The 24,475-nt window shown below is 43.4% G+C and overlaps 1 protein-coding gene across 2 annotated transcripts in view; it reads left to right on the top strand.

Annotated features, from left to right (window-relative positions):
* Positions 1-24,133, top strand: part of LOC116317360 (E3 ubiquitin/ISG15 ligase TRIM25-like) — a 28,656-nt gene extending 4,523 nt beyond the window's left edge. Inside the window, exons 3-9 of one of the 2 annotated variants that reach the window (XM_039614091.1) lie at positions 6,913-6,993; positions 7,124-7,276; positions 9,500-9,659; positions 10,712-10,750; positions 11,537-11,611; positions 15,141-15,215; positions 16,160-17,042. In XM_039614091.1, the coding sequence (XP_039470025.1) occupies positions 6,913-6,993; positions 7,124-7,276; positions 9,500-9,659; positions 10,712-10,750; positions 11,537-11,611; positions 15,141-15,215; positions 16,160-16,698 (1,122 nt within the window). In that variant the 3' untranslated portion in view covers positions 16,699-17,042. Of the gene's footprint in view, positions 1-6,912; positions 6,994-7,123; positions 7,277-9,499; positions 9,660-10,711; positions 10,751-11,536; positions 11,612-15,140; positions 15,216-16,159; positions 17,043-23,633 lie in introns of those variants that run through there. The other variant, XM_039614092.1, reaches the window with a different exon arrangement.
* Positions 24,134-24,475: the final 342 nt, after the last annotated feature.

The raw sequence follows: 24,475 nt of genomic DNA, 5'->3' as shown, positions 1-24,475 counted from the left end.
TATCGACAGGCCAAGCGGAATGCGGCTCAGGCAGTGGCTGAAGCAAAAACTCGGGTGTGGGAGGAGTTCGGAGAGGCCATGGAAAAAGACTTTCGGACTGCCTCGAAGAGATTCTGGCAAACCGTCAGGCGCCTCAGGAGGGGAAAGCGGTGCTCTACCTGCACTGTGTATAGTGCTGGCGGTGCGCTGCTGACGCCGACTGAGAAAATTGTCAGACGGTGGAAGGAATACTGAGGACCTCCTTAATCCCACTGACACGTCTTCCGAGGAGGAAGCAGAGTCTGGGGATGAGGGAATGACCCGCCAATTTCTGGGGTCGAGGTCACTGAGGCAGTTAAACAACTCCTCGGTGGCAGAGCCCCTGGTGTTGATGAGGTCCGCCCGAGTTCCTGAAGGCTCTGGACGTTGTAGGCTGTCCTGGTTGACACGCCTGCAATGTTGCGTGGAGATCAGGGGCAGTACCCCTGGACTGGCAGACGGGGTGGTGGTCCCCATCTTTAAGAAGGGAGACCGGAGGGTGTGTTCCAACTATAGGGGATCACACTCCTCAGCCTCCCGGAAAGTCTATGCCAGGGTGCTGGAAAGGAGAGTTCGTCCGTTAGTCGAACCTCGGATACAGGAGGAACAATGCGGTTTTCGCCCTGGTCGCGGAACACTGGACCAGCTCTTTATCCTCTCGAGGATACTTGAGGGTGCATGGGAGTTTGCCCAACCAGTCTACATGTGTTTTGTGGACTTGGAGAAGGCATTCGACCGTGTCCCTCGGGTGTCCTGTGGGAGGTGTTGCGGGAGTATGGGGTGTCTGGCCCACTGTTACGGGCCATTCGATCCCTATACAACCGTTGCAAGAGTTTGGTTCGCATTGCCGGCAATAAGTCGGACTTGTTTCCGGTGGGTGATGGGCTCCGCCAGGGCTGCCCTTTGTCACCGATTCTGTTCATAATTTTTATGGACAGGATTTCTAGGCGCAGCCAAGTGGCGGAGGGCTTTCACTTGGTGGCCTCAGAATCTCATCTCTGCTTTTTGCGGATGATGTGGTTCTGATGGCTTCATCGGGTGGGGCCTCCAGCTCGCACTGGAACGGTTCGCAGCCGAGTGTGAAGCAGCGGGAATGAGGATCAGCACCTCCAAATCTGAGGCCATGGTTCTCAGCCGAAAAGGGTGGAGTGCCCACTCCGGTCGGGATGAGTTCCTGCCCCAAGTGGAGGAGTTCAAGTATCTTGGGGTCTTGTTCGCGAGTGATGGGAGAAGGGAGCCGGAGATCGACAGACGGATTGGTGCTGCGGCTGCAGTGATGCGGACGCTGCACCGGTCCGTCGTGGTGAAGAGGGAGCTGAGTGTAAAAGCGAAGCTCTCAATTTTATCGGTCGATCTACGTCCCGACCTCACCTATGGCCACGAGCTGTGGGTAGTGACCGAAAGAACGAGATCGCGGGTACAAGCGGCGGAAATGAGCTTCCTCCGAAGGGTGGCTGGCCTCTCCCTTAGAGATAGGGTGAGAAGTTCGGCCATCCGGGAGGGGCTCAGAGTAGAGCCGCTGCTCCTCCACATCGAAAGGAGCCAGTTGAGGTGGTTCGGGCATCTGACAAGGATGCCCCTGGGCGCCTCCTGGGTGAGGTGTTCGGGCATGTCCCACGGGAGGAGGCCCAGGGCAGACCCAGGGACGCTGAGAGATTATATCTCTCAGCTGGCCTGGGAACGCCTTGGTGTTCCCCGGATGAGCTGGAGGAGGTGGCTGGGAGAGGGAGGTCTGGGCTTCTCTGCTTAGGCTGCTGCCCCCGCGACCCGACTTCGGATAAAGCGGATGAGGATGGATGGATGGATGGATGGATGAAAAATCAAACAAACTTCAAACTGTAGCAAATCTGAGTGGATCTACTTAAATGTGCAGGATGTTAAATGTTTATATTTAGTGTATTTTTACTCATAAAACCTACAAAGAACTAAGTGGGAAAATTTTTCATTCTGTCCCAAAAGGTTAAATTCTAAAGTTCCCAAATATTCACAATGTATTTTTGTAATTTAACAAATATAACGTGTAATATTCTCTTTAAAGTACTGAATTGGTCAACATTTTTTGCAGTGAATATATTGGGATAACATTTTCACCATATACACATAAAGAAAAAAAAGTACTGTGTAATAATGTGATATGACACAGGGAATAAGAATTGAACATGCTTACTGAAATGTATTTTATACTTACTATAAAAGTCTTTGTAGATAATGACAGCTTCAAGAAACCTCCTGTATAGAAAAACTGCATTGCTCTGATGTGATTTTGGTCCATTCTTCCACACAAGCTGTCTTCCGATCTTAAAAGTCCACCATCATTTCATCTTCAGCATCCTGGTTGATGGCAGCAGAGTCTTGTTTCTGTACATTGCTCCATTTATCCTTCCTTCAGTTATGTGAAGTCTGTCAGTGTCATATGTTGAAAAACAGCCCCACGCCATGATGTTCCTACTGTTACGACCCGGCTCAAAGCCGCAACATAAAAGAATATGAATACCAGTTTGTGGGTGAGAAGAGGTTGGCTAAAAATGGCTGGTGCCACTAAGGCAAACACAACAAAAGAGATGGACGAAATGGTAAACTGAGAACTAAACTATACTGGGAAGACTAAACTACTGACCCTGAACAGAAACACAAACCTGAACACGAATAACAGCGAGCAGAAAACAGATGACGGTTGGGCAGCAGGGAAACACACGGATGAGACACGGTGGATACACAGACGGACCAGCCCAACTACAAAGACAGAGGACACGACTTAAATACACACAGGAAACACAGGAGATTACACACAGGTGGGGAACACAGCTGGGAATAATCAACAAGACGAGACAGAGGTAAAACTGAACACACTCACATGAGACGCAGACCTTCACAATAAAACAGGAAACGAGAACAAATCCTTAAACATAACATAAAACAAAACACTGACAACATTAAATCATAACATTTCCCCCCACCCAAAAATCAAACATTTAACCCCAAATGAAAATGTTTGATTCATGACCTAGAGAGCCATGAATGCTGTAGTCCTGGAGGACCAGCGGACAAGGCACTGGCCGCTATTCTGCAGGCAGACGGAATGCTGAAGCGGTCCCTCGGACTCTCCAGCGAAGACGGACGAAGGCTGGACAGGCCCCTCGGACCCTCCAGCGAAGACGAACGAAGGCTGGACAGGCCCCTCGGACCCTCCAGCGAAGACGAATGTTGGCTGGACAGGCCCCTTGGACCCCTCCAGCGGAGACGAATGAAGGCTGGACAGGCCCCTCGGACCCTCCAGCTGAAACAGAATGCTGAAGCGGTCCTCCGGACCCTCCAGCGAAGACGGAATGCTGAAGCGGTCCCTCGGACCCTCCAGCGAAGACGAATGAAGGCTGGACAGGTCCCTCGGACCCTCCAGCGAAGACGAATGTTGGCTGGACAGGCCCCTTGGACCCCTCCAGCGGAGACGAATGAAGGCTGGACAGGCCCCTCGGACCCTCCAGCTGAAACAGAATGCTGAAGCGGTCCTCCGGACCCTCCAGCGAAGACGAATGATGGCTGGACAGGCCCCTTGGACCCTCCAGCGAAGACGACAGGCTGAAGCGGTCCCTTGGACCCTCCAGCGAAGACAGACGAAGGCCGGACGGGCCGCTCGGACCCTCCAGTTGAAACCGAATGCTGAAGCGGTCCCTCGGACTCTCCAGCGACGACGGAATGCTGAAGCGGTCCCTCGGACCCTCCAGCGACGACGGAATGCTGAAGCGGTCCCTCGGACCCTCCAGCGAAGACAGACGAATCCCGGACGAGCCCCCAATTCTGTTACGACCCGGCTCAAAGCCGCAACATAAAAGAATATGAATACCAGTTTGTGGGTGAGAAGAGGTTGGCTAAAAATGGCTGGTGCCACTAAGGCAAACACAACAAAAGAGATGGACGAAATGGTAAACTGAGAACTAAACTATACTGGGAAGACTAAACTACTGACCCTGAACAGAAACACAAACCTGAACACGAATAACAGCGAGCAGAAAACAGATGACGGTTGGGCAGCAGGGAAACACACGGATGAGACACGGTGGATACACAGACGGACCAGCCCAACTACAAAGACAGAGGACACGACTTAAATACACACAGGGAAACACAGGGAGATTACACACAGGTGGGGAACACAGCTGGGAATAATCAACAAGACGAGACAGAGGTAAAACTGAACACACTCACATGAGACGCAGACCTTCACAATAAAACAGGAAACGAGAACAGATCCTTAAACATAACATAAAACAAAACACTGACAACATTAAATCATAACATTACCACCAGGCTTCACTGTTGGTGTTTTATGGGGTGATGTGCGGTGCCACAATGCTCTGTGAATGTTCAAGTTGTCATTGTAGTTTTTAACCCTAATATGTGGCTACATACTACAGACTGTGTATAAAAGATGGACCTAACCACAGCTGGGCAATGATGGCCACCTTATGTCCATAACAAACCTGTTGGTTTGTGATTTCCACATTATGAAGCCTCAACATTACAGGGAGTGCAGAATTATTAGGCAAGTTGTATTTTTGAGGAATAATTTTATTATTGAACAACAACCATGTTCTCAATGAACCCAAAAAACTCATTAATATCAAAGCTGAATGTTTTTGGAAGTAGTTTTTAGTTTGTTTTAGTTTTAGCTATTTTGGGGGATATCTGTGTGTGCAGGTGACTATTACTGTGCATAATTATTAGGCAACTTAACAAAAACAAATATATACCCATTTCAATTATTTATTTTTACCAGTGAAACCAATATAACATCTCCACATTCACAAATATACATTTCTGACATTCAAAAACAAAACAAAAACAAATCAGCGACCAGTATAGCCACCTTTTCTTTGCAAGGACACTCAAAAGCCTGCCATCCATGGATTCTGTCAGTGTTTTGATCTGTTCACCATCAACATTGCGTGCAGCAGCAACCACAGCCTCCCAGACACTGTTCAGAGAGGTGTACTGTTTTCCCTCCTTGTAAATCTCACATTTGATGATGGACCACAGGTTCTCAATGGGGTTCAGATCAGGTGAACAAGGAGGCCATGTCATTAGCTTTTCTTCTTTTATACCCTTTCTTGCCAGCCACGCTGTGGAGTACTTGGACGCGCGTGTGATGGAGCATTTTCCTGCATGAAAATCATGTTTTTCTTGAAGGATGCAGACTTCTTCCTGTACCACTGCTTGAAGAAGGTGTCTTCCAGAAACTGGCAGTAGGACTGGGAGTTGAGCTTGACTCCATCCTCAACCCGAAAAGGCCCCACAAGCTCATCTTTGATGATACCAGCCCAAACCAGTACTCCACCTCCACCTTGCTGGCATCTGAGTCGGACTGGAGCTCTCTGCCCTTTACCAATCCAGCCACGGGCCCATCCATCTGGCCCATCAAGACTCACTCTCATTTCATCAGTCCATAAAACCTTAGAAAAATCAGTCTTGAGATATTTTCGGCCCAGTCTTGACGCGTTTCAGCTTGTGTGTCTTGTTCAGTGGTGGTCGTCTTTCAGCCTTTCTTACCTTGGCCATGTCTCTGAGTATTGCACACCTTGTGCTTTTGGGCACTCCAGTGATGTTGCAGCTCTGAAATATTGCCAAACTGGTGGCAAGTGGCATCTTGGCAGCTGCACGCTTGACTTTTCTCAGTTCATGGGCAGTTATTTTGCGCCTTGGTTTTTCACACACGCTTCTTGCGACCCTGTTGACTATTTTGAATGAAACGCTTGATTGTTCGATGATCACGCTTCAGAAGCTTTGCAATTTTAAGACTGCTGCATCCCTCTGCAAGATATCTCACTATTTTTGACTTTTCTGAGCCTGTCAAGTCCTTCTTTTGACCCATTTTGCCAAAGGAAAGGAAGTTGCCTAATAATTATGCACACCTGATATAGGGTGTTGATGTCATTAGACCACACCCCTTCTCATTACAGAGATGCACATCACCTAATATGCTTAATTGGTAGTGGGCTTTCGAGCCTATACAGCTTGGAGTAAGACAACATGCATGAAGAGGATGATGTGGACAAAATACTCATTTGCCTAATAATTCTGCACTCCCTGTAGATATAAAAGTTACTATACCAGGTGAACTAAGTAATGCTAGCAAACTGCATCCATAAATCGTGCATATTTCATGCACAGTCACAAATAAATGCTAGTTGATGCCAAATAACAGACTAATAAAACAGTGAAATTTCACTCACCATGCCCAAGCACTCAGGGAGACACCAACACTAAAATAGACGAGGTCCAGTTCAGCAACTCAAATTACCAAAGGTGACGCCTAACTGATGGCTGCTAGCTTCTTCTGGGCGCACCATCAGTCAAAGCTACCTCGCCTTATTATGCCCTAAAAAATTCCAAACAAGTGAGTAACACAAAAATTCACTTACCATACAGTTATAGTAAAGGTGAAATTGATATAGACGTTAAATAAAGTGTTTGCACTAGGCCATAGACCTGTCAGTGTCATTGCTAAAGTTGGATATTTTAACATGGGAGTCTCAATGGATTCACTTTTGGAGGCAGCCTCATTTTGTTTTTTGGCGTAATTTTTCATCACCAAAGTTTTCCACTTGTTAATTACCCATATAATTGTGTTCATTGTAAGAAAGGTTGTATGCCTGGATGAAACTACAATAAGATTGTCTGAAACACTGTGAAATAAGAATTTCTCTCACTCCTAATGTAGAGAGTGAGGCCATTCAAAATGACATGGGTTTCTTTTTGAAGTATGTCATGAAGATATGTCTGTTAATATATCATAAGGCTGTTGAGGATGCCATCAAAGAGTTTTCCAGAAGATTACATTCTCTGCTTTATGCGGTCTTTAAATACATGCTCTGTTCTACTCTAATGTGTGTTTCTTAGGTGTCGGCATCTGCTGTTCTGGAGGATAGTGAGGCTCTGTTTGCTGATATGGCACTATGCCTGGAGAAAACTAAGGCGGAGGTGAGTAGCAGGAGCTAGAAGCATAAGTTCTAATATTGCCAGTATTTGCAACAGTAGCAGCTCTGAGGACAATAATGTGAAACGTTCACAGTTTTGTAAGGGAATTAAATCTTCTGTTTGTGTGCTGTAGGCCCGAGCGAGGCTGGAAGCAAAAGAGCGCGCAATCGTGGCGAGAGCTGAAAGTGACATAGAGCTGCTGGAGAAGGACCTGGAGGAGCTGAGGAGGCGAGACGAGGAGATCAGCCAGCTGCTGCAGTCTGAGGATAATGCTCATTTCTTACAGGTGAGGATGAATGCAGTTTCGTTACAAAGGGAAGGAAGTTTGTTACATTACTACACAAGTTTGTTCATGGAAAGACACTAGGTCGGCTTAAAAGTCATTCTTTAATATCACTTACTTATATACTTACTTAAAGGAGACCTGTTATATGTTTTCTTATTTTCTGTCATATGCTGACATTAAACATGGCTAAACTTGATACTCATGAGGGACAAATACATGTGATCTTTGTGAGGCAAAAAAGATTTCAGACTGCTCTAAACATTCAGTTCCCGAAATATTTTTCTTTACTTGTGGTCCTCTATTATGTCACTGAGATCAAATATAGTCATCTAAGGCACACAGCTCTGGTTATGAGCACGGAAGCCCCTCCCATTACCTACCAAACCTTCTGTTTCTGAGTCTCAACCAATCAAAAAGAAGAAAGCTTAAAAAGAAGGTGGCCATACAGGGAAAGGAGCTTAAACAGAGAAGACAGAAAAGAAATTGGGTAGCTGCACCAAGGCCTAATATGAGATGCATACACTGCTGAAAAAAAAAAAAAAGTCCGATCTCAGTGGAGCAAACAACTCATGATGGATACCCTTACTGATATGGATTCGATAATGTGTTAGGAATCAAAAGATACCACATCATTTGATGGAAATGAAAAGACACATCAAAAATCAAAATGAACAAATAATGAGATAGGTTAGTCCATTTTGTTAAAATGTAATTGCAGCAACTCAAAGTAGTACTCAGTAGTTTGTTAGGCCCTCACGTGCTTGTATACATGCCTGACAACATCTAGGCATTCTCCTAATGAGATGACAGATGGTGTCCTGGGGGCTATCGTCCCAGATCTGGGCCAGGGCATCACGAAGCTACTGGACAGGTACCACACTGACCAACGCTGATCCTAACCTAACCAAATGTAAAACTAGTGGAAAACAAAGTCAGAAGCGATAAGGAGGGAGAAGAGCTCAGTGTCCTCCACCTGTGAAACCATTCCTGTTTTGGGGGTTGTCTCATTGTTGCCCTAACCCTAACCCTAACCCCTCTGGTGCAACTGTTGTTAATTTCATGAACATCAAAGCAGGTGAAACTAATGAACAACCTCCTCTGCTACTTAACTGACCAATACCCCACACTCTCATTTAAAAGGGTTCCTTTGATTTTTAGTAGTGTAGTGTATAAACAGTTTTTGAAGTGTGGATCATGCAAAGCTGCTCTAGTAGAGTTACAGTTGAAGTTTAAATTTCTCTGCTGTCCCCTTTTAGCTACTGAAGCTACTTGCACAATCTTAATACTGTGAACATCCCCTTCTCACTGCTTTCACTGCATATTTGCAATTTCACCGTGGATTTTAAGGTTGTCCAGAGAGAAGATATCATTTTCTTTTTCAGACTCTGCCTTTATCTCCGTCACCACAGGTGAGATTTGGCTTACCTGCTAAAACTAAATGGTCCATTTGTTTTAAACAAGGGTTACACTGTCAGCTTGGTGACATTCGGAGGCATCTCAGGGAGGTTTTTGGCAACATACATCCTTGCTCACCACCTGTCCTTCGTAGCAAACTGAAACAGACGTTGTTGGGTCACTGGACACAATCCCATGCACATCCTGAATTTGCACGTGCATGTGTTCGGTTTATTGGTGAAGTTGTAAATCTTTCTAATTCCATGACGGGTGAGAACAAACTGATAAAATATTGAACTAACCTCAGAGTAGAAAAAAAGAAAAGACTACATTCTCACATTTGAGACACTGGGGCTATCAGATGTTCTCAATTCTTTCCAGAAAATCATCAATTATCCAAACGGCTGCTGATTAATTATCTGTTATTGGCTCATCAATTAAAACAGAATTGGTTGCTGCTTTGCTTTAAAGGACGTCTGCACATCAGCCACTTTTACTCTCGATTGTTCTCACTCAGAAAATTGAATCATTAGCAGCTCTTGTATTGGATACTCACCCATTACGTTAATGCATCCTGGAGGACATAAGAACTCACCTGAGTGGGTACTTAGAAAGATACAGTCATTAATGTGTGAACGAGTTATGAGCAGGAAGAACGGTTGAAAGGAGAGAATGAGTCAGCAGTGGCTAGTGGAAAAAGACAGCAACTGCCTAAGTGTTATTTTCAAATTTAATTGTACGAGGAATTGAGGGTGGGGGGTGGGGGTGGAGGCGGGCCAAATCTGTAGCGCCTGGAGTATAGTTTCCACTCTTTTCTCATCGGCTCAGGCCACTCAGCTGCTCTGCATGCCTTTCGCCACTGGTCGGCACTCCGGCACCCTCACCCTGCCCACGGAGGCCTTCAGTGGTGCCAGGAGAGCACTGTGCCACCTCCGTAGCCACATAGAGGAGGTCTGCAGGGAGGAGGTCGACAAGATCACCCCCGCAGGTAGGTTGCACGACCTGGACTCAGGATGAGCTTCATAGATGCTAACACCAACTCACAGTTAGGGATGGGAATTGATAAGAATTTACCAATTACATTATCAATATGAGTTATCAATTCTCAATGGCTCTCAATGAGAATATCAAAGATGTTACATTCATGGGAATTAATAACATGCCGAGTGGTCAAATATTAGTGCATGTTGGAGGCATTTCTCCTCTTTGTTGTGATCAGTGTTGGCGTTATTACTCAAAAAAGTAAATAAAAAATGTTATTACAGATATTACACAGAACACTTTTGCAGTAATGCAGTACGTTACTTAATTACACCCAGGAGAAAGACATTTGTTATACTACTCGTTACGTTCCTTTCATGTTACTTTGTAAAATGACCTGAAACACTGTCAACAATATAAACCTACAGCCCCACACACCAACACAGATCCCTATCCTGATGAGCACACACATGATCTTTCTCTTAGTATTTTGGTGTCAACACAAAGCTGACAGCACAAATCAAAGATGAAAACCAGCACAAAGAGACTTTAAAGCAGTCGACACAGGAGTTCTACTTTAGAAACATGAACAGGTAGAAACAGGGGCTGCAGTCTGACTGCTCATCAGTTTGTTACCTGTTGAAGTTCACACTGACTTCACAGTGCTGGGCTGGGTCAGCATTTACTCAGCCTTAACGTCACTCTGGGCTCTTGGTTAGCTTAGCGTTAGCATTCTGTCTTTGCAGGTGCTTGCTAAGAGCCAAAGTTGTAATGTAATGTCCATAGCCACGCCAAAGACTGCGCCAGTATTTTCCTCCTTCGACACACGAACTGAAATCAGCTGGTCGTAGCAAGAGTGCAAGGGGGATCGATAGGCAGAAAGATTCCAAGGAACTGGCCTACTGGGAACCGTTTTTTGTAGAGAACCGGTTCTCGATTCCCATCCCTACTCACAGTCTATGGATCCTATAACAAGTCCATTTATGGATTCAAAATACATATATGAGTTGCATGTGCACTGTATTATTATTATTATTGTTGTAATTATTTCACTTCCAGTTAATGATAACTACAAATCTGGTGGAGAGCATGTAAAAGGTAAGCACAACAAACACAACACACACAAACATGCACAGTCAAAGCTCAGGGTGACCCGTTTTTACCAGGTTTTCCATGACCTTTAACAGTGAGTGGAATTGTTAATTACTGATGCTGAAGAGGACCGGGATGAGCTCCTCTCTATTCTAATCTGTTCATTTTGGTGTAATTGGAAGCAGCATCGTCCACATTATATTAGGGGGTTAGCACAAAGATAGTGGAGCTAATAAAGACAATTTCCTGATGTGATTAAGGGATTTTAGTGCAGATCCATCAGTCCTCAAGTTTCTGCAATAGTCTACATATTATAGAAAATATTTCATTGCTGTAAAAAGTGTGAAACAGGTTTCTTGCAGCAAAACCATTACATTAAAATTCATTGTGTTAAATACGTTGCCGCTGTTTATGGACAAACTTGAGACATTTTTATCGTCCCATCCTTTTACTTTTTTATAAGCATGTTAACACGCTGAGATAGTGGACACTGCATGTTCCCATGTTGCTGATAGCATTTTTCTCAGAGCACTGCTGTAACTGCAGCCTCAAAAAGTTGCCGGCATAACTGCAGATTTGTTATTACTTCATTATTTATATTTTTTTCCTAAGAGCTTTTTTAAATTGGGTTTTTGTGGAGGTTTTATGTGCTCAGAGGGGATATTTGTTTCTTTCTTTCTTTTAATGGAAACTCTCCAAATTTGTGAATTTGATTGAGTGGCATGTTGTTTGTTGTGACATTATTTCAAACCAAATATCATTCATACCATTCATATCTGTTGTATTGGGGAGGTGGCCGAATTCACAGTGCGGTGAACTCCAAACCTCAGCAAATGCAACTGTCTACAGGGCAACATGCAACCAGGGGTAAGTGGAAAAAAGATAATGCAATATAATGTAATGTAGTAATACTTACTTTCTGTACAAAAACATCAGTCTCTCACATTTTTCTGGAGGAATTTTGGCCCACTCTTCTTTAAAATGTTGCTTCAGTTCATTACACAGCATTTCAGTCAGGTCGACTTGGCCATCGAAACATCCCGATTCTTTTATTTTGAAGCTGTTGAACATGACCTGACATCTGACTGTAGATTACTTTGGTATAAAGAGGAGACTGCGAGGTGCCCGGCTCCAGTGGCTGCAAAACGAGCCCAAATCATCACACCTCCACCCCCATGCCTAGCAGTTAGTGTGGGGTGTTTGTACTCATATGCTCTGGCTGGTTTCTTCCAAATTTGGTGCTGTGCATTTTGGCCAAACTCTGTGGTCTCATCTATCCACAGGACATTGTTCCACAAGTCTTGCAGTTTGTTCAAATGCAGCTTTACTGTGCTGCCATGTTTTTCAAAGAAAAGAGGCTTTATCTCAAAACCTTTTTTGATTATGCTGCTACTCACCATCCCTATGAAAACAGTAAGCATGCACTTAGTTTTTCACCAGGCTGCATAGTGTCATATGAAATGTTTCTTTTCCCATGACTATAATTTAATATAATAAATATAATATATCCATCCGAATGACATGAGATGGATGCCTCTCCCGGATCCTGGTTCTGGTGTAGGTCTCTTCCTGTTAAAGGGGAATTTTTCTTTCCCATTGTTGCCAAGCGTTTCCTCATAGGGGATCGCCTTATTTGGGGGGTTCTCTCTGTAATACTGTGGGGAGGAGACTGTTGCTGTGAATTGGTGCTATATGAATAACACTGAACTGAAATGCACTGCTTTGGTGTGCGCTTCCCAGTCTGGGATTTCTGTTGCCTTCTCTTGAATATCAAGGGACTTGGCTGGTTTTACTCAGTGCATCAGAGAAATACAATTATAACCCAGGTACTTGTGAACTGATGTGTGATAAGAGGCTTACTCTCATGACTACAACAGGGTGTTAAAATTAATGGCATAGCTAGCTGCACACTTCCTCTGATTGTCAGATATTGTTAGCCGAAAGGAAACTGGGGCCTGTTCTTCGTACCTCGCTTACTACATCCAAGATCAAATGACACATCCAAGATCAAATCATCGCGCTAACTTTGAGCTCGCTAATCCGGTTCTCCGAACACACCTGTTGTTGACGATTAGTATAGCTGGATGAAGTAATCTGAGATCACTGGGTGGCTTAAAAGGGGCTACGCATCGATAGTAGAAACTTTGATCGGCAACCCTGTGATTGGTCGGCGAAGATGTCGAAGGAGTGCGCACAGTATTTCACGGCAGCAGACCAAGAACTCTTGATTGAGGGATATCAGGAGTTTCAGAGTTTAATTAAAACGCAGGGGAACACTGCAAAGGCTGCAAAAGCAAGGAGAGAGGGCTGGCAGAAAGTTGCTGACAAATTAAACTCGTAAGTGATCCATGATATTACATTATATCATGTGATATTATTTTATTCCACATTATATTATATTACATCATATCCTCTTTCACATTAGAGCCACAACAGGACCCACTAGAACATGGGAAAAAGTAAGAGTGAAATATAAAATATTCCACAGAATGGTAATATTTATCACTTATATTGCTTTTTAGTCTATGACAAGAGACCCTGGAATAATCTGTTTGTTTATAACAGCAACCAAGAAAAGGGCAGAGCAAATAAAGACAGGTGGTGGTCCTGCACCCCTCGTCACACACCCTTTTGTACTGTGACATTTATTGACATTGTGGGTTTTTTTTGTGTGTAGTTTGACATAACACTCCATCACTTTTACCTGTTCCCATGCAAGGGGTGACTGAAGCATGCACAGTAAGTCGGGAGTAAGTATATACAGTACAGTAAGTATATATATATATATATATATATGGAGAGAGAGAGAGAGAAAGTAAATAATACCCTCACGGGAGAATCGATATCTCTCTATGAGCACACCGTCGCGCTGAGCTAAAGGATCCTGTCTATCCCGCAATATACGCTAAATTCTGTAAACTCTCCTTATCAATCTTGCACCTTCCTTGCTCGCGTACAAACGGACAGGACATGGCTGCGACAGACTTCCCAAATCCACCTTCGCTTTTTTAGCCGTGGTCTGTCATCTTGATTGCACGTAGTAATTTACTATTACTACTCTACAATATGAATTACATCTAACATGATCTACTACATGTTATAGAATGATTAATAGTACATTTCCCTTTTTTTCGGAAATGACCTGTATGTATCTGTATGAAATCAATAAAAGAATCAAATACATTATCTTTAGTTACATTGCTAATATTTATTTATGGTAAAACAGTGGCGAAATATCGCTCTTGCTTTCATATAACTGCAGCGGACATACCTGAGAGGCCGCGATCTAATCCTGTTTACATAAAGTAAACCTGCTCCCGAGCAGGTTTACGCTTACGGATCTGTTGCTATGACAGCAAGTCCGAGATGAGCTTCGGAGAACCGAACGATCCAAGATCACGCGAAATCGTCAACATTCAAATCCGGCTAACTTACTTAGCGAGGTACGAAGAACGGGCCCCAGGTCCCACAAGAAGCCTCAACAATAACGTTTGTGTAATTTTTAAGTAACCAGATTATGATTCAAGGAAAGCGACATTACAAGTGTTATCTCCAGTGTCACTGCATTACAGAGAAAGGTCTGCATCAGATGATAACAAAGGAAAATGTATCACAGTGGGGATTTTATTTACTTACCATTCCACCACCATGCTACGAGGTGGCACGGTGGTGGGTTGGATAGCACTGTTTGAACCCTGCTTGAAGTGTACAGAAAGTGCTGTATAAATGTGTTGTGCTTTTGGAATCAATAAAACTAGAAAGGCACTTTTAAAGGGGCTTTTAAAGTGAATAACATTACATAAGTTGAAATATGTACAAGGTAGTGTGTAGAGTTTAGCAGTGCAGACCATCCTGCAACGCTTAATTAGATTTTCATTAAATTCTTAGCTTATACCGCCTTACAGAACCTCAAACATGGTTACAGTCTGATTCTGTTTGTTTAGAAATCAAAAACGTGTGTCCCAGAGTCAACCTAATCATGGTGAATTAATTATTAACATGTTACACATTTAACAAATGCTAGTAAAGGTTAGGTTATGTGTTCAATAACTACCTAGCAACCAAGCCAGCCACTCTTAGTACTGCTGTACCTTGCACAGCGACGGTCAGCCATCATGATAAAGGGCCAACAGCATGAAAACACTGCCTCTAAGTTACTAAACTGCATGTAAACATGTTTCCTATTTCTGTTTAAGCTGGTTTAAAGTACAAAGAAATTATTTCATTTGTTAACTTGAAAACTTTTGTGGTGTTCCCTACGTGCTATTCAACAATCATTCAACATTTTGCTCATCTTCCCTCTACCGCTTAAGCAAAAGAAGATAAAAAAATGTTTTAATGATACAATTTTGTTCAGCAGCCACTTTTCTCTTTCTTTTTTGTCTCGTTCGGGCAGCGCCAGTGTCGTTCCCACTGTCCTCTCTGTGTCTGCAGGTGCCTGATCAGAGGATGAGGGCAGCTTTCCTCAGGTGTAAGTACATCATCTTTTTTCCCCTAATTATGACTCAGAAGCATGCTTTTTTTCCTTTTTTTAGTGCCTTTTTCAGTCCCTGGTACACCCATTGAGAGCAAGCACCCCGATTGTCATTACCCATCTTTCTCTGCTTTGTCACCTCAGTCTTTGGTTTTTGTTCTGCTTCCTCCTAATTGACCAGATAATGAGAATCGTGCTGGGCAATCTGAAACCTCAGTCTAGATGCTCATCAATGATGGATGGCCATCATACTGTATTTATGACATCCTGGTCTATCATTAAGATCAGCACCGTGTTCCAACACGACTGAGCCTGCTGACACAATGACAGCATTACCAGCACCTTGTCAGGGTTTAATAATTCATTTGGTCACTGGAGGATTAGCATGTGTCTGTGTGTCGTTTGTGTCCACTGTGCCAAAAAGTCAACTAAAATATTGCAAGGCTTAACGTCAGTGGGAAAACCTCTACAACCTGACAGAGAAGACAATAGCTGGTTCAGTTCTCTGCTAATTTAGGAAGATAATAGCACCTTTTCTCCTGATGCCAACTTTATTCTGACATTATAAGAGGAGAAAAGTCAAATGGAGAATAGGGAGAATTAGAATACAGCTGGTTGGTATGGCATCATGGCCATCTTTGTGTTTTGAAAACAGATTTGATCAGCAAGCGATGGATCTTACTGTGAAACTGTGTTCTCATTGGCTAGAGACTTGTCAATCACAGGTTGTTAGCTAATGAAAATATCCCCCTTTCTAATAAACAGAATGTCCACAATTTTTAGGATGAAACTAAAATGAAGAACTCATTAGGAAGGCCTGTTGTGACCAGTCATTTCAATCAGTCATAAATCCTTTGCTTACTGAGCTACATTTGTTTCATTCAGAGCCTTTTTGGTGTTTAACTGTTAGCTTTTTTTTTCTGTCTGTCTCCTTGTTCTAGTTTCGTGCCATCTGACCTTTGACCCCGACACAGCTCATCCTACCTTGGTTCTCCTGGAGAGGCCCCAGGGTGCGCATTGTGGCGAGGAGCCACAGCCCTACCAGCCTCATCCACAGCGCTTTGACTCAGTGGCACAAGTCCTGTGCAGGGAGGGACAGTTTGGTGGTGCCAGCTACTGGGAGGTGGAGTGGAGAGGCGGTGGGTGGATCGACATAGGCGTCACCTACCGAGGGATCGGACGCAAAGGTGGCGGGAAGCCCTGCCTGCTTGGGCGCAATGAACACTCTTGGCGGCTGAGGTGTAGTCATGCTGGATATGCCGCATGGCACGATAACCGCAAGACCACAGTCGCTGCACCGCCCTCCCCCAGGATCGGCGTGTTTCTGGAGCGCCAGAAAGGAGATTTGTCTTTTTACAGCATCTCGGACTCCATGGTGCTCCTGCACACTTTCCATTGTTCGTTTTCTCAGCCGCTATACCCCGCCTTCCGTTTGGATCTGGACTCAACTCTTCTCATCTGCCCTCATGAGGGAAGCTAACTACGCCCCCATGTTTTTCCAGGACATGTCATTTATCTTCTGAAAGAAAGGGCTGTTCACTCTGCTAATCGATATAATCAATATAATGAGTGAGTGGTGGGGAAACGGCACTTTTCTTTGTAATTCTCTTTGACTGTAATATTCTCTTTTATAACTGCCAGGTTGAGCTGCAGAATTGCATAATTTTTTAACAGCATGCATGTTTTTTACAGTGTACTTTATGACGGGTCTTTATTACATAAAAGCCTATGTGTCATCATTTAAACCAGATACACACAAGTTAATAAATATATATATATATATATATATATATATATATGAGTGCGAGAGGAACTGACCTGAAAGATAGGATCATGGCCAAGCTTGAAACCTGGACCCCCCCGTAGCCGGTTATCAAGATTACGTGAAGTACCCTCAGAAGGTCTGCTAGATGACGTTAATGCAGCACTACGGACGATACCTACAGCCACGATTAGCGAGACTAACAAGCTGATCTACAATACGGCAGCAGCGATCAGTGAGATGCTTGGCTACAAGTTGAACAGCCACAAGGGGCAGTACCCTCCATAGAGAAGGAGGCTAGAGGCTAAAATCAAGGTAGCACGGAGGGAGGTTAGCCAACTATCGGAGTTGCAGAAAGGCACAATGAAGAAGTTGCCTAAGAAGTACAGCAAGCTGTCCATACCTGAGGCCTTGGAAACTGCCAAGCAAAGACTCACAGCCTTGGCCAGCCGCTTGAGGAGGTACACCAGAGAGATAGAAGGCAGGAGAATAAACCAGCTGTTCTCCACAGAACCAGCAAAGGTGTACTCTCAGTGGCAAGGGAACAATAAGAGAACAGCACCACCAAGGCTGCAGACGGAGCAATACTGGAAGAGCATATGGGAGAAGGACGCAACCCATAACGGCAATGCTCAGTGGCTAGTGGATCTGAGGGCAGACCATAGCAACCTCCCTGAACAGGGTCCAGTAACCATCACCGTGGCAGACATCCAAGCAAGGGTCTCTAGTATGAAGAGTTGGACAGCACCAGGCCCCGACATGGTTCACGCCTACTGGCTGAAGAAGCTGACTGCACTCCACGAGCGTCTGGCAGCACAAATGAACCAGCTGCTAGTTGACGAGAGACACCCGGAATGGCTAACCGAAGGTCGGACGGTCCTGATCCCCAAGGACCCCAAGAAGGGACCGGTCCCATCCAACTACCGACCAATAACCTGCCTCAATACTACATGGAAGCTCCTGTCAGGCATCATATCGGCTAAGATGAACAGGCACATGGGTCAATACATGAGCGGGGCACAGAAAGGGATTGGCAAGAATACCAGAGGCGCAAAACACCAGCTACTGGTATACAGAACAGTCAGCCGAGACTGCAAGACCAGGCTGACCAACCTGTGCACTGCCTGGATTGATTACAAGAAGGCCTATGACTCAATGCCCCACAGGTGGATACTGGAATGCCTAGAATTGTACAAGATCAACAGGACCCTAAGAGCCTTCATCAGGAACTCAATGGGGATGTGGCGTACAACACTAGAGGCCAACTCCAAGCCCATAGCACAAGTCACCATCAAGTGCGGGATCTACCAAGGAGATGCTCTGTCCCCACTGCTGTTCTGCATAGGCCTGAACCCCCTCAGTGAGATCATTAACAAGACTGGCTACGGATACCAACTACGGAATGGAGCAGTTGTCAGCCACCTCCTGTACATGGATGACATCAAGCTGTATGCCAAGAGTGAAAGAGACATTGATTCACTGATCCACACTACCAGGATATACAATGACATCGGGATGTCATTCGGGCTGGAGAAGTGTAGTCAGATGATAACAAAGAGAGGGAAGGTAGTCAGAACTGAGGGGATCGAGCTACCAGAAGGCAACATTGCAGACATAGAGGACAGTTACAAGTACCTGGGGATCCCGCAGGCGAACGGGAACCATGAAGAGGCAGCTAGGAAAGCTGCAACCACCAAGTACCTGCAGAGGGTCAGGCAAGTCCTGAGGAGTCAGCTGAACGGTAAGAACAAGATCCGGGCCATCAACACCTTCGCCCTGCCCGTGATCAGGTACCCAGCTGGGATAATAAGTTGGCCAAAGGAGAAGATAGAAGCCACTGACATCAAGACAAGAAAGCTCCTTACCATGCATGGAGGGTTTCACCCCAAGTCCAGCACCCTGAGGCTGTACGCTAAGCGGAAGGAAGGGGGCCGAGGACTGGTGAGTGTCAGCACCACAGTCCAGGATGAGACAACGAACATCCAAGAATACATTGGGAAGATGGCCCCAACTGACCGAGTGCTCAGTGAATACCTCAGGAAGCAGAAACCCAAGAAAGAGGAAGGAGACGAGGAACCATCATGGAAGGTCAGGCCCCTGCACGGTATGTACCACCGGCAGATAGAGGAGGTGGCTGATATCCAGAAATCCTACCAGTGGCTGGACAAAGCTGGACTGAAAGACAGCACAGAGGCGCTAATCATGGCAGCACAAGAACAAGCTCTGAGCACAAGATCCATAGAGGCTGGGGTCTATCACACCAGGCAAGACCCCAGGTGTAGGCTGTGTAAAGATGCCCCTGGGACAATCCAGCACATAACAGCAGGGTGCAAGATGCTAGCAGGCAGGGCATACATGGAACGCCATAACCAAGTGGCCGGCATAGTGTACAGGAACATCTGTGCCGAGTATAACCTGGAAGTCCCGAGGTCAAAATGGGAGATGCCCCCAAGGGTGGTGGAGAATGACCGAGCTAAGATCCTGTGGAACTTCCAGATACAGATGGACAAAATGGTGGTGGCTAACCAACCGGACATAATGGTGGTAGACAAACAGAAGAAGACGGTCGTAGTGATCGATGTAGCGGTTCCGAATGACAACAACATCAGAAAGAAGGAACACGAGAAGCTGGAGAAATACCAAGGGCTCAGAGAAGAGCTCGAGAGGATGTGGAGGGTGAAGGTAACGGTGGTCCCCGTGGTAATCAGAGCACTAGGTGCGGTGACTCCCAAGCTAGGCGAGTGGCTCCAGCAGATCCCGGGAACAACATCGGAGATCTCTGTCCAGAAGAGTGCAGTCCTGGGAACAGCTAAGATACTGCGCAGGAACCTCAAGCTCCCAGGCCTCTGGTAGAGGACCCGAGCTTGAAGGATAAAAGCCCGCAGGGACGTGCTGGGTATATATATATATATATATATATATATATATAACTGATGCTTGCAGGAAATTGAAAATATATCCTCAAGTTGGATTTTATGCTACCTTTAAAAGACTGCAAAAGTTGTGTAGTGCTGAAAATCACTTGGTTCCCACAGCTAATTAGCTAACTGGTAACAGATCATAGACCGGGGGTTCATCATCACATTGTGAAAGACTGTTTGAGCAAATATTTAAACGAGAAAACAGTTTCTCAGAAATGGGAAAGAATTTATGGTCCATAATAAGCCATTTGTGCATTTATCATGGGTGATTTCCACATCTGTAAAAGCACCATTACTGTTGGCTGATACATGCAAGTTTGGGGGCAACATATGCTTTCAAAGCCAGTATTTTCAGGGAAGTCTGTGCTTATTCAAAGGTACAGTAAGTGGTTTTTTTAATGTTATTTATTTACAAAAACCGTGTACTCAAAAATATACATAGATCAGTCTGTAATTACGTCGTTCAACAAATTGATGCGTTCTTATGAACTTGAATGAATCCATTAAAAATACATAGGAGCATGCATCGGTTTGTGGAAGGCACCATCGTGCCCACCATATACAGTACAGTAGCTGAGTTGGACATCACCATTCCACCTAATTGCTTTTCATGTATATGACTATAGACCGGCCAAATATGTAATACACCTTACAAGTTACTTTTTATTTCAAAGACACATAGTTCTTTAAACTATATATATGACTATTTAACATATGAACATGTACATTTTTATCATTTCTTTATCATTATGTCTTTCTCTTTCTTTACCTCTCCTAACTCATTTCTAGCTTGTCCTGTTCCTCCTAACCTCAACCTCATCTCCTGAACTGAAGTTAGGGTTCTAATGTGCATAAACATGCTAATTTACAATTAACGATATTGTCACAATTACTTATTGTTACCAACAAGCCAGCTAAACAACAACTGCTATTTACAAGCTAACATTAGGTCAGCTAATGTTAGGAATGAGTGTTCTAAAAATCACACTTTCCCTGTGATAAACACTGATTCAGAGTATCCCATTGTATCAGAGTTTACTTGCTAGGTGTCCAAGTCCGACATAATGCGAGCTACCAGCAGCTAACAACAGTAAAAACAGCAGTGCTTATCAGCATGCACTTCCACTTGCTCTACGGACCACACACTGTCTCACCTCTTTTAAATCACTACTCAAAACCCATCTGTTCAGAATTGCATACACCTGATCTGTCTTAGGCCATTTTTACCTTGCTCAGTTTTTATATTTGCTTTTATGATTGTTTATGTCTAAATTTTATCTACCATGTTTGCTATATATACATCTTTTTTAATGTTTTTTATGGTATTGTTTATGTGCTACTGTAAGGTGACCTTGAGGGTCTGAAAGGCGCCTATAAATAAAATGTATTATTATTATTATTATTAGCAGCTCACAGAGGTTAGCTTCACTGACTTATCGGCTCGAATTGCGGTCCTTTCACAAAATTTTACAGCATCTACCAGAGTAAACAACTTAGTGATAGCTGGTGTAAATGTCGAACGGCTGTGGCCAGAGGCGATTCATGTGTAAAAACAAAAAATACTGCAACATATTTAACTGACATATCCATTTTTTTAATTCCTGATTTATTGCTAAGTGAAAAGTGTTTGTCCTCCAGCAGCCACCGTAGCTGGGATTATTACACTTGAATTGAGATGAATAAGTAATTAAAGCTCAGTTGAATGCAATTTACTGACATCTAGTGGTGAGATTTTACACACTGTACCTTTAAGTAAGACACTGCTAGACCACATGAGCACTGTTGAACAGGTTATATGATGTGTCCCAAAAAAATGACAGAATGTTTGATTATAGAGCAACAGGTCTGGAAAACCGTGATAAATATTCCTCAGTCTTGACTTTGTGTTGCTGGCATCAAATTTAAAATGAGCATTTTTGTTCCATTTTCTTTTTACTTTTAATTACAAAAATGTATTTGTTTTAACAGAAATGTTTACTTTGTTCTAAATTTAATTTAAACATTGGGGTTTAAATAACTTTTACAGTGTGCTGACCTTGTTGTAATATAGGGTGATATTTGTGTTCCAGTAAGACATGGATGAGTTACTATGAGTTAACATACAATTATAAATAATATTTATAATTTTGTAATATTTTTGAACATTTTTTGTGTTTTTGCCTCTGTGACAGATGTTTACTGGGAAAAAGCCATATTCAGCACAGATTTACTGAGTAATGGAGTATAAAAAGAAGAACCATACACTTCTTCGGGTTTGTAGAAATCGAGTTTATTTGACTGGAAAAGTGTGCGACATTGTTTCCCACAGATTCTAAATCAGCAATAGAGAAATATTCATTGGTTTCTCATTCCTTTGTGTTTGACGTTATTTTCATAGGGTTGTACATTTATGGGAGTCAAAGGTTATTTTTTTCCATTATCAGTTATACTAATGTGACATGGGAAACCTCTGGGCATTTTTTTAATTAAATCTGCAGAAGTGACTTCAGCTTCAGATAAATGTTGTTTTGCAGGTTAGCAAGTCATTTTCTTTGGGTAATGTTTTTCATGTTTTTTCAGGCAAGTGCAAGAGTCTGTACATGTTGCATTGCATTAATCTTAAATTAAATGAAGGAATAGTTTAATATGTTAAAAACATGCTTACGGAATTCTGTTGGGAAAAGTTGTAGCACTATAAATATAGATGCCTATAATGATAATGGTACACTTGTACAATTTCTTAAGGTACTCAATGGGCAGGTTGTCCCACTTCTTGTGTGTTTAGCCTGAGTTCTGTCTTATCATCCTTGAACGATTCTGTGATGTTGACATTAAGACTCTGTGGAAACCATACTGGCTGGCTGTTTATCTTGCTGCTGAAGACAGCTCTTTATGACTTTGGTCAATTATTTAGGGTCAGTGATGTGCTCCAGAGGAAAACTGGGACTAATCATGAGCCTTTCCTGGTGGTACTGTCAACAAACAAACAATCAAAAGATCCAAATGCCTCAAACATTTGCACAGAACGACACTTGCTATCATTGCAGCACTTTGATTGCTTCTAAGTCTATGATCATAACTTTTATCTAAGCAACTCAGCTTCTATCAAATCACATACATATAGATCTCATTCATTTTTATTGATGTAGCACCAAATTACAACAACACTCGGCTCAAGGTACTTTGTACTGTAAGGTAAACACCTACATTAATACAAAGAAAACCCCAACAATCCAATGACCCTCTATGAGCAAGCGCTTGGTGACAGTGAGAAAGAAAAACTCCCTTTTAAGAGGAAGAAATATCCAGCATGCAAACCCTTGAGGGTGTTGGGGGTGAGGGGAGGATAACGGAACAAAAAGAAACTGTGGAAGAAAGCCACAGTGAAAAAAAAGAAAGACTTTCTGTGATTTTAAAACTGTGGGGTGACAGAAAAAAGACCATGTCTTCCATCTGAATGGACACCAAACTGTAGCCACTACCTTTCTCGACTTAGGGCAGGGGTGGGGGAACTCCAGGCTTCAAGGGCCGGTGTCCTGCAGGTTTTAGATGAGTCCTTGATCCAACACAGCTGATTTAAATGGCTAAATTTCCTCCTCAACATGTCTTGAAGTTCTCCAGAGGCCTGGTAATGAACTAATCATTTGATTCAGGTGTGTTGACCCAGGGTGATATCTAAAACCTGCAGGACACCGGCCCTTGAGGCCTGGAGTTCCCCACCCCTGACTTAGAGGGTTGTTTTCTTTTTAAAAGGCACTTTTGCAGAGGACTATGATCACCTGACCAGACACTGTGTAGGGCCTTCAAACCAAACTATTGAAGAACGTCAGAATGCAACACAACCTCACAGGTACACAGCAAAATAAAGGTGTATATATATCGTTCACACAGCTTTTAAAAGATATTTACTTTTTATTTTAATGTGGAGTGCACTATTCCACAGGCCTGTATCATGAAGTCTGTTAAATTAGCATCCTTATGTATATTTGTCTACCCGCTGTGTTTCTGTTACTGTTATTGTTTATGTGACTTATATCATGTATGTTGTTTTACCAAATATGAGTTTATTCCTTTCACTCAGCTCACAAAAAACTGATCCATCAGAGTCTAAACTTGCAGTGAGCTTTTCTTAATAGTGAAAGGATTGTTAATACTTGTTAAAATGATTTATTTTGGATGTTTCTTGTATTTTTTTCCTTGTTGTTGTGCAATAAACTCTATATTTTCCTCCCTAATAAAATGGCTTGTTGGAATTCCAATGATAGCAATGGAATTTTAAACCCAACATATTCACATGATAACTATAAATAAACTTCAACCTACAGTGCTGCTGCACAGGATGATGATTTATACCAACGGATGGATTTAATCTTCAAGAAAGTTGGTAGTCAGTGAGAAGAAACAGGGCCAAGACGAGTCCAAGAGCAAATATAAAGAGACAAATGGAACATTCTGCAGCCTTTATATACCCTCGATTGCTCCTTGGTTAAGTGGGTATGCATGTGATAGAACTTTATGAATGAAGCACAATGTAAGTTAATTTATGGTAATTTATAGTTACTCCTTTTTACTGCCAATCTGTGCAGTTTAAGGTG

Source organism: Oreochromis aureus, linkage group 6, assembly GCF_013358895.1.
Source record: "Oreochromis aureus strain Israel breed Guangdong linkage group 6, ZZ_aureus, whole genome shotgun sequence".
NCBI lineage: Eukaryota > Metazoa > Chordata > Actinopteri > Cichliformes > Cichlidae > Oreochromis > Oreochromis aureus.
This window is presented reverse-complemented; position numbering and strand designations above follow the sequence as displayed.